This window comes from Colletes gigas, unplaced genomic scaffold (assembly GCF_013123115.1).
Source record: "Colletes gigas isolate AHSC1104 unplaced genomic scaffold, ASM1312311v1 Colletes_gigas_Sc00028, whole genome shotgun sequence".
In the NCBI taxonomy this organism is placed as follows: domain Eukaryota; kingdom Metazoa; phylum Arthropoda; class Insecta; order Hymenoptera; family Colletidae; genus Colletes; species Colletes gigas.
The window spans coordinates 25374-37191 of NW_025106657.1; the positions used below are offsets into that span (position 1 = coordinate 25374).

At 36.7% G+C, this 11818-nt stretch overlaps 1 protein-coding gene across 1 annotated transcript; it reads right to left on the bottom strand.

The window, feature by feature from the left end:
* Window positions 1–640: 640 nt before the first annotated feature.
* LOC122401813 lies at window positions 641–10927 on the bottom strand. Its single transcript, XM_043404180.1, has 4 exons — window positions 10812–10927; window positions 6388–6510; window positions 785–905; window positions 641–700 (listed from the first exon to the last, which is right to left on the bottom strand). The coding sequence occupies exons 1-4, from the start codon at window positions 10925–10927 to the stop codon at window positions 641–643; spliced, it is 420 nt and encodes a 139-aa protein (XP_043260115.1).
* Window positions 10928–11818: the final 891 nt, after the last annotated feature.

Here is an 11818-nt window from a genome sequence, read left to right on the forward strand (position 1 = left end):
TAAACTAACATCGAAATATTTTCTTTCCCTCAAACTCGTACAATTTTACGGAGCATAGGAAAATATCGAACCAAGGCGCATGCAAATTGGAATCGAAGGAAAAGTGCATAAATGATTGTATATAAATTGCGCGGCAAAATGTTGCATCATGAAAAAGCCACACGCTCTGCATAGAGTTCACGAAGTCGTCGGACGCGTGCCAGCGATTTCGTTAATTTTTATTTATTGAATAATTATCGCTATGATTTGCAATTAGCTAATAACGGAGAAACGGTACAAATCCTGAACGACTTGCGATTATCGATAAAAAATCTGCATCACGTGAATCGTTCGGAATTCTGACGACAGATTGCCCCGTGACTCGAACGACTCACATAATTACGTTGAAAACGGATACCATATTTAAACGATCGTTTTAGAGGATGCAAGTTGTTATCAGTAATTATACAATAACTTCTTCGATTTCGAATAAAATATTAAGTCCATTGCCAAATGAAAACACTTACAAATTGAAAGTTAAATTTCAAGAAACACAAATTTTAAACAGTACTAATTGTTTGTAAATCATTGGTTTAATTTTACAATTGATAGACACTTGTGATAAAATTAAATTAGATTTAAAAAATGTTGATAGTAAATGTCACTCTGGTTTATAGAGGATTAACTTTCTTTTGAATTCTAAATTTCGATCTCCGTATTTCTACAGAGTTCGAATTTAATTTTAAACGTTAATCTTATCACCAGATTTTTTATTAAAGTATAGAAATAAGCGAAGAAGGCTTACCGGTGGCAAGGGCAGTATCTTCTTTTTATCGACGAACATATCAGGATTGTTTGCTATAATTTGCATGATACGCTGCAGAGTCTCGAGTCTGTTGTTCGTGGCGGACCTTCGTCTACGACCTCTGAAATCAGAAAAGGGAGATCGGTTGAAAATAATGCGGCAAAGCATCGATCGATATCATTTTCTTTCTAACGAGACTTGCAAAGGAACATAAATATATTTTTTTGTTCTCACGTTACGTATTTTTCACATAATTATTATTGATTTCTTCCTCGGTTTATGGAAGAAAGGGTTATAGAACTGTTCAAATATATCTTCGAAATAATAGTTTATATAATAAAAAAGTTGCGTTTTTATACCTTTATATGCAAGCAACTATGAAAATTCGTATAAAGTCAAAAAGTTAAGGACAATGATTAAATTTAGAAAATGATTTCGAGTTAAAATGTTAAAAGGTGTTTTTCGGTACCTTTGATAGAAATAGCGTCAAGGGATGATTTTATACCGAATTTCGCATGAAAAGAAAATAAGTTTGTGCCACGGATGAATTACTCTACTAAATTTTTCAAAATTGACGATACCTTGATATCTTCAAGGTAGCTAACATACTTTGCGCCATGCGTTCGACCCGTGGAACGGAATATTCGCGCGAATAAGTCAGTTATTTCTTGTCGCTGTCTTTTCTATTGGTTTCCTCTTTTTTGAGGGGGCTTGGAAGGAGGGATGAACGCGTGGAATGGCGTCTCATACGATCACGCGTATCATACGTGTCGAAAGTAAGGAAAGGGTGACGCGTGCTGATAGAGTACTGTCGAGCGTGCAATCATTAATCATCAGGTTATTCTGTTACGAATTATTTAACGCGTATTTAACGTAACAGAACCTTTTGGTTTATCGTAGCTTCACATTGTATCATTTGTTGAACATAAGCGGTAAAAAAAAAGGTAAAACGTTACTGATTGGCTCAGTGGCGCCAATCGACTCGCGTACACTCACACACGCACCAACAAACTAAAAGGGGCGCAAATTCAGATCACTATTTTAACGCAGGCCTTATCGGTGGGAATGTATATCATCATGGATTCGTGGAAATTGTGTAAGTTCCGATGTAATCAGCGTAATTAACTTTAAGCTGACTAATGAGTCGATTCTCGAACTTCAGAATGTTAGCAATACGAGTCGAATTATTGGTACAAATTTGTTAGACGAAACACGTTCCTCGTTTATCTTGAATTTCGACTGTAAATTTTCTAACGTGCCAGGTTACTTCGAAAAATTGCCACGTACGAATGTATTAGCGTATGCTTAACTGCATTGAATTTTTATCGCGTTCCATTCTACAAGCAAAAAGAAGACACGCGTAGCAGACCTTAAAAATGTAAATTAGAGTATTTTTTAAAAGGATGGATTGTTTGGAATACGTTTGTAAAATGAGGCAAGTGTTTCTCATTGCGTTTCGCGCCAAAATTTGTATACACTATTACAAATTTTTTTATAAACCGTAAGAATTGTAGAACACGGTTACGTAATCAAGAAAATTGTGTGTAAAATTTGAGGAAGGTCCAGCTAACGTTTCTTTTTTTGTTAAACTCTCGAAGATGATTCATTTTTCGAAGCGCTGGAGTGAGATGACCTGTTGACCCCTTGACGCTAAGCTTTATATCTCGTACGATCCCAAGGTTTTCCACATATCGCCGTCGTTAATAAGAGATACGAATATAATGCAGCTAGCTGCTTGTACTGTCCCTTTGCCGAAATAAACGATATCGAATCATCGATCCCCTATTTTATTTACTTCGAACAATTGTCGACAATTTTATTTTATTTACAATAACATAGGTAGATTTAGAAAACTTCTTATCTAATCTCTTTTTGTTAAATTAGTTATAACTTCGAGCTGTAAAGATTTAACTTGTTTAAATGAGTAAAACAAACCTATAAAGATTACAAGGGTACAAGTTTCAAGATAAAAGTTATTTACGTTTTATTTTAAATTCATTTAGGCATATCCTCTAAAACAATGCTTTTGCAAGAATTAGTACAGAAACAATTTCGATATTCTACCTCCAAAAATCAAAGAGAAACATCATTCAAATTAATAATTAAAATTGACGTTCTAATTTATGTAATAAAATCGTTTATTATTTATATTTAATTATATATCTTCGAAGGGTTAACTATCGTACAGTGGATGCTGCAGGGTCATTTTGACCCAGGCGAAGCTGGCTCCATATTCTTCGTTCAAGTATGTGTAGGTGTTTACTCGGCAAAAGTAGAAGATATAGGAATATCTTGTTTTTAGTAGCTTTATATCAGTTATTGACGAATGTATGGAATTTTTAAAGTATTCCACATAGCCAGACAGCTCAATCTCTATTCAGCGACAGTCCTCGTACACATGTTATATGCAATTTAAAGTATACACGAAATTTTATGCACAATTTCTCATGGAAACCTACATAAAATAGAAATTCTATCATGGGTCAATATGACCCTGCATTCGTCTGTCCATCTCAAACCAACCACTCGACACGCGTAACAGTCTTTTACACGAAAACGAAAGTCCAGAAGGACTTTCAGTTTGTTTTGCTTTTCATCCACGTGTCTGAAAGAAACTGTTGAAATCGTTTCGCGGCTCACAATGGTTCCATCGGAGAAATACTCGCTCATTGTTTGAAAATGTTGAATTTTCCTTCGAAACGGGAAAGGTCAATCGGTATTCTCAGAAGGTTCCAGCGCTCCCTGTAACGTCCCTACTTGGCGAATCATGAAAACGAAGCGACGAAAACGGAAGGAAATTAAAGCGTGCGCAAATGTTGGCACACTGGAACTAGGATTTCCGAACATCTCGTTCCTCGCTCGTTTGACTTCGAGCGAATTTTCCATGGCGTGTAACGTCTGAATAGGAATTTATTCGGATGGCATTCAGAAAGGAGGTAATCAGGTTAGAGGTTCCATTACGTCGTCGCGTTTTCTATCCCCGTACGACGTGCACCATCTTTCTTTTTCCGCGAACCATACCGTCGCGATTATATTATTCAGTCTGCGTCGAATACTCGCGCGTTTCATCACCCCACAGTTGCCGACCATCGGTATACGTTCGTACGCCTTATAAATAAAATTTTCATGGTTTGCTTGTAAGCGAAGAACTTTTCACTTACTTCGTCAGGCGCGAACGAAAAACTTTTCACTTACTTCGTCCGTCGACGAGTTTTTACAAGTAATTTTAAAGAATATTTAAACGATCGTTATCCCTGTATTTTTAATCATTTCGATGCAAATTCGGGTTAAATTGACAGAGGATCGTTGAATGAATAACAATAATAACTAAATAATTGTATGTAATGTTGTATTCGTAAACTCTTCATATCATTGTTCATTTTTTCAAGTTCATTTATATACAGGTAACCCTCCTATAACACGGTAGATAGGTTCCTAGAAAATGCCGTGTTATATGAGACCCATAGCCAGTATAAAGAGGGGAGTTACGTTCCGAAAACTTATCAAAAACAAATATTTTTTTTTAATTCTACATAAGCAACTTTTTTATGAAAAATATAAATGTATGTATAACACAAAACAAACAATTATTTTAATTTAACGCAACCTTAATTTAGTAAATTATAATTTGTTTATATATATTGTCATGTAAAGACACTATAGTTCATTATTCCTTCGCGTCATTATTTTAAGTTAGTTTTTAAATATGTTAAGCAAAAATCATGTTATCCAGTGCTGTAGGAATACAGTGTTTTACAAAGATTTCCTCAATTTTTTTTATCGTGTTAAAACGAAACCGTGTTGTAGGAGCGTTACCTGTATTGTAAATGGTATAAAAAGTTTACAAATACAACATTTTTCATTCAACATGCTTCATTCTCGTACCATCGAGTAAAAGAAAATCATTTTGGAAGAAAAGTTAACGAGACGAGCAATGGTTGATATTTACTAGAGGTCCGTGACACCTCTGAGGTATCTTCTGGTTAGTAGGCCGTTATTTCTCGTTTCTTCCCACGTGATACGTGACCGTCCACCCCCTTGTTAACTCTAGACTTCTCCGTTTAGACCTTAGTCGATGACTGTATCAACCTTGTCATGCAGACGACGGTAGAACGAACAGGGCGAAAGCAACAAGTTGAATTTTAATGCCAGCCAGTTACTCCAACCCGGACGTGCGCTACATCTCGTACAGATTTTTTTTTTCTCGCCCCTTCCGACTGTTGGTTATGTAAGTTCGCTCCGGAGAAGCTCGAATTGGAATTCATCCACGCGGAAATCATTCGTGACAGACCGTGAAAATTGAAAAACTCGCGTGCCAGCGGTCAAAAATAGACGGCGTTTCTTGTACGTTCAGAGATTCCTGAACCCAGAATCAGACATTGCACTACGAGAATAACTATTTTTCTTTTTTAAATAGATCTTTATTCTCGGCACTGTGTTGTACGATGATGCAATGAATAATACTCTCTGTATACTTTCTGCCCGATGGATTCACGGTGGCGTTTATTCGCCGCGATCGAGGAATTCTTTTCCCGTAATATATGACTAGATTTTACACGGAGCTAAAAAATTCACTACTCCTCTTCGTTCCATTCCGTTTGATTAAAAATCGCTTTGTAGGATTCGAACAATTTCTCGATTTAGTACAAATTAATTTTATATTAGAGTACTATATATCTGATAAGTAGACCGTGGATCTTTATGCAGATTCACATTTTTATTGGCAGAGAATTAATGAAATGGGAGCTTTGTAGAGAGTTGTCTCAACCTCTAAATATAATAATTTGCATATTAAGTGTATTGTGTAGTTTTTTGAAAAATGATATAGTTCCTTGCGAAAAGATGATTAAACAGGGCCTAAAAATGTGCGTTTTACTATAGAATACGTCTTCAAATTCTACCTGCAAAGTCGGAATGCCTGTTTCGAACTTGAACATCGATCGTTGCATACAATCGACGGTAGTCTTCGATTTTATCGGTTACAGAGACTAACACCTTCGGTCACCGCACACACCCATCTCACAGAATTCCCACGGTCATTAAGCTTATCTCGTGCGAACGATAAGAAATCGATACTCGACGATAAGTATGAATATTAGCCGTAATTAGTACAGAAGAGAGATGCGCGCGATCGATTACAGTCGCGTTTGCAGACATTCTTTTCAGTTTCGGGTGAATCATCCAAAAAATTTTTTCTCGAGCGCGCAGATACCTCGTTCGTTTGTTCGACGCGTGCAGACGTGATTCGTAAACCCGTAAAGAGTCTGTGACTTCTAAGCACGTTTTCAAAGGCAATTAACAATCGTTAAATAGGGGGTTAGAAAAATAGTACAAAAATAGACTCGAAGATGTTAGATATGAAAGAATCGACGAAATTCTTCGCGCGACTCGATACTGACCGGAGGCCGTGTTATTCATCATATTTAGAGAAATTCAGATTAAAAAACGCGATAGCGGCGTAAGCGCGCCTTTTATCTGGGAATTTTTGCACCAACAGTAGGAAGAGGCGTTAATTTTGGACACTCCCGAGTCCGATAACGGCGAACAATAATTCAGCACCGATACGGGCTGACCTTAACGATATTACATAATTGGTCACTTACATTTTATCTGGATCCAACACGCCGAATGCAACCGGTACCGTCACTACTTTTCCCCTCACGTTTTCCAACCCCATCAGCGTTTCTATTTCGGCGAGCCTCTGATCTGAAACCCGCCTTCGCCTGCTGCAAATGCAATAATTATATATGAGCATCGTCGCACGAAATCTGTAACAGTGACGTTTATCTCAGCGAGTTACGTCGCGATAAAGTTGAATAAACTTGCGCGAGATACATCGCGGCTGATCTTGGAAAGTTCTACAGAGATCGTGCAAAAAACACTTAAGAGTACAAGTAGTTCCTTTCCCGTGCAATCCCTCGGTACATTTCCAGTCGAACTTTACGATTTGGCTTGATCGAAATACATAATGGCTGTATCGTTTTTATTTTTTTTTTGAATATATGTCGTTAGATACTCAATAATGACAGTTGCATTATACATCAAATATTTAAAATAGCTTTTTGAACTTGGAATAGTTAAACGCATGGGGCATTTCCCTATCTTCTTCGTATATCTGTATTTATCGAATTGGTGTCTATAATTAACTCAATTCGCTGAGAAAATAGATATGATACCGTTCGCGTATGAGTGAGAACTTAATCGTGCTTGGGGTCTTGTTTTTACTACATCTGTATTTAAGAAATAGTCGTCACTGATCGTTTCAATTCGTTGGAAATGTACGTATGAACAATTTTATTTAACGCGAAACCTCTTTCCAATTTCACAAAATTTAATAGACTTTTTCATTTTTGTACGCATATCTGCTTTTTTATACAAATGAAATTGTACGAGCTATTTATAATAAGAAAACAATTAGAAATAAAACTTAATTGAGATCCGTTTGTTCGCTACTACGATCGCGATGAAATTAAAAATTTATTTCTAAGGTAGACAATCATATAATGGCACAAAATTCTAAGGAGGCGTATATCTCGTTCATGCTTGCTTTTACATGCAAAACATTTATAATATAAATTATTATATTTTAGTAAGCATTTACTCAAATTGCGCTGTAAACGCTGAATTTCGTTTCATTTTTTATACTTCAATGTACATTTGTATCAATAAATATCTATAATCGATCTACATTTCATAAGGAAACACTAATTCGTGTAAAAGCTGCTAATCGTACAATTTTATATTACGTTTGCTTTACATGCTTTATATTCGCAAAATGCAGAGAAAGATTATACAAACATTTCAAACATATTATAATAATAAATCAGTGTCACGTCGTTGCAACAAATTTCTATTATGCTGTAAATGTTTCTGTTATTGCCTGAGAATCGAACGAAGATCGAAGAAGAAATAAAGAAAATTGTCAGGGTTACTGTAGGCCGTGTGCAGTTTTACAGTTTTATGATCCAAAAGTGAAACGATGACTAGACTAACACGATGTATAATTGCATCAGCGAGTAAACTTTCACAGACAGAATAAGCACGTGAAACATAGAGAAATCGATGTTACTAATCGTTTCCAAGAGATCGCTTGCGTCGTCTCGATTCATGAAAAATTTACTAAACGGATAACCTAGGCCCTCTTGTACTATACTTGCAATACTATTAGTGAAATTTCATAAGTTAAAGGCTACAAATATTAATAATTTTTCTTGCAGAATAGCAACAAGATTTCTAAAAATATACATAGAATTCTATGAATAAATGTCATAGGTTTTAAGTAATCTGTTTATACCTCACCCTGTTGCACACTGCTATTAACTATTCCGCTACATTCGAAACAAATTTTATAATTTGCTGGTAATTTTTTTTATTAAAAGCTTTTTTTTTTATTGGAAGCTTCTTTTTATATGAAAGATTTTTTATATATTTCCTTTACATATTTGCGTATATTGTTCATGATTGTAAATTTTGATACTTTCTTATGAGTCATGCATGCATAAACATCCACAGTTAGCTATGCAATTAGAGAATACAGTTGAAATAATCGTTCTAGTAATAAAAATTATTGCTCCTCCAAGATTTATACATACGAGCAAATCTTTGGAACTTCAATCGCATTTGTTGTGTAATTAATGATTGTAGAATGTACCAACAATATTAGTTTGTTTTACTTGTAACTGATAAAAGTGCAGAAGTCGATCTTGCAACAGAAATCTAGAAGGTACCTTCTGCAACTTGCAAAGTGACTAATATTATTAATTTTTTAGAATATTGTGCAGGTAGCCTATGGACGTTGTTCCTTGGACGATGCTTTTTAAATTTACTCACTCTCACTGATATTTAACCGATTCTCCACTAATTTGATATTGAAATATGGACGCGTTTATTCTACATTTCAAGTTCGTAGCAGCCTTATACCATCTGATACTTTTTGTTAATTTAATTAGTTTTTTAAAACACACAGAGTATAATGATTTTATGCTAATCGACATTTTTAGTAATCTCGATGCCATTGGACTGAATTCATAAATAATATGTACAAACATTTTTTTCTATCATTAATATATTCTTAAATGCTCTATTTTACACCAGTGATAATGTGTTCATTTAAAGTAAACTTAGATTTTTCAAAGTACGAAGAAATCTTAAAGTATTCAAGTAATTTACTAACGTTAGTTATTAGTTTCTTATCTTTGTTTTCGATCTTCGCAAAAATCTTATAGGCCTGTCGAAACATCAATAGGAGTATCTATAGATAAAGTCACTGTAAACGACACGACGAAGCATGACGGTGGAATCGCGCCTTTTCATATTGCAGTGAAAAATGTACGCGGGGATAGATATTGTGATCGGGCAAGCTGTATAGGATAATACTGTGTTTGTCGATCGTCGTTAATTTCGCCTCCTTGATCGACACTCTAATCTCCCGAGCGTTTGTGAGACAAAGCTGCCATTATCTCAGTTTAGAGCGTTATCCATATCTATGGGAGACCCATGCAAAAAAAGGAACGCGGCATTAATTCAAATCTGTCGATTCATCCCTTGTCGACTGTTCTTACTTTTATTTTATTTTTATCAGCCTTGACGAACGAATCGCAGTCTCGTCAACATATCGAACACGATATTAAGGGAGATGCAGCACCGATATAACAAAAGTTGCCGCAACGTTTCGTACACGAGACGATAAAGTATCGGTTCAGATAATAATCGCGACTGGAACTTAAAGCGCGACGAATGGGATTTTCCCTTTGGCTCGAAGGGAAAGTTTTGCATGCACAAAATGATATTGGTAATTGTTCTTGATCATTGCTCTGCTCTGAACAAAATGCCATCTGCACTTTAAAGAAAAAAAATGTAACTGTTTAATTTTGTTTGCAAAAATCCATTCTCTGCATCGTTGCTTGTACAAAGACTCGATATTTAAAGAAATATTTCATTCTCTTCTTTGCTCTGAAAAAATACTGTTTGCTGTTACCTGCGTTAAAATCACGCATCTATATCTTAATTAATCGTATTTCTTTCAAAATGAACATTTTCTGAATATCATATGTGCTCGTTATACCGATTCGTGAAAGTAAACACGTCCATCCATGAAAATTCAATTTGGCCAATTTGGGTGTCGAACAATTACACAATGTGATGAAAAATATGAGAAAACGGGTAAGAAAATGTTTAGAATATTGTAACGGAAAAACGTTCGAATATTTGTAATATTAAAAAAAAGATATGAGATCTAAAGTATTCAATTTTTCTATTTATACAAAATTAAAGTTTCCTTTAAAGAAAAAGTAAAATTGCACTCTGGAAATATTGTATTTTAGAGAAATGTTGTATCGTAGGGTAATGGAGGTTATTAAACCGTACAAAATTTTCCTATACGATTTTTTGCTATCTTCATTTAGACCGGAGCTATAGCCTGGCCCAGTTATTAGAATCATTCAATCTCGAAGTGTTCGAGAGTCGCGTGCACATCGTTTCTCTGTCGCGTGAAAGTGCCGCGATGATAGTGCAAGTCCTTTTTGTCATTTTACGCGGAAACGCAAGTAGAAAACGACTTCGAAACTAGGGGGATATTCGCTCCAAACTTTATCGATACCTCGGCGAAAAAACGTCGAAGTACATCTTCTGTATCTTTCGGTTGTTGGATTTGAAAAGTCACGTTCGTTTTCGCGGTACAGTTACGCGCAAGGACACTAGTCGCCAACTATTCACACGTGGTTATTTAAAATTGCTTAGAAATGGCTGAACGTAGCATGGAACTGTCGCTAAATCTCGCTTTGTTTTCGAATGTTGATGCAACGAATAAAACAAACTCCATTTTACGAAGCTTGACTGAAATATTTTTAACACGTTGACTGCCATGATGGTCACTGATAAACTTTTTTAAATAACGTTGCAGCCATTAGGGAATATATCTATTTTTCCATTAGAACATCTCTAGTCACTATGGTAAACGAAAAGATACATTTTCACGATCGATGGTCTGTTACGATTTGTATAATTCACTTTGGAGGGAATGTGTTACCTGAGAAAAGAGGGTGGCCTTGCGTATGTCGCTTCTGGCATCAAAACGACGACGAGGGCACAGAACGTCAGTAACGTGGCAAAGAGACTGATCCGCGCTCCTGTTGGACTTCCCATGTTCTTTATCGTTGCGAGCAACCGAATTGTACGAAACACCAACGGTGAATCTCCTGTTGAATCTCACGTGTACGATCTCCAACAACTTGGACACTTGAGCGGCACACTTGTTCGCGACCAATTAGCACTTATCCTGTTCGAGACGGGTCTAGCCGGTAGATCGCGTATCGCAGTTTATCTATCGTAATCGCGTTTTTGTACCGGATGGCTGGCCCTATCCTTGTCGCTTTTGTCTCTTGGTGAACTGTAGCGTACCGTCGTTCGCTTCGGGCATATATACTCGAAGGAGAGTGCCGCCTCCACTTCCCCACTCGGCTCCGTGGCTCATGCCCCACTCGACCGGATCCTCCCTCACTTTTATCTCTTTCCTAGACTTCGTCCCTTTTCCCTGTATTCACCTTCCTCTCCGGGGAACCGTATCGGCAATTAGGCGAGCAGGGTCTCGCCATCGCGTATCGTCCGGTCCGTGGCCGCGAAATCGCGCGGAAAGTTCGTCGGTCTTGGACGATCACGGTGCACTCGCGTGCCGTGACGAACTGTGCTCAAATTTTTGGGAGATCTTATCCTTACGGTTGGTTCTACACTTTTAACCAGAGTCATCTTTTTCTTTCGTTCATTCGTGCAACCGTACAAGACGAACTCGATAGGAAATTCGTACGTTGTTTGGCTCTATCGAGCAACCACCGTGGAATTATTTAACACCGTTCCACGGTACCTCCCTCACGACTTCCGATTGCCATTGCACTTTGCTCTTATCAGAACGAACATCTTCATACTTTAATGCCCATACATTTTATTTTTATACAATAAATTCTTCTTAACCTGTTGACGCTGGGCTCTGTGTCCCCATACGAGTTCTGAGTTTTTCGTATGCTGGCGGTATCGGTAAGA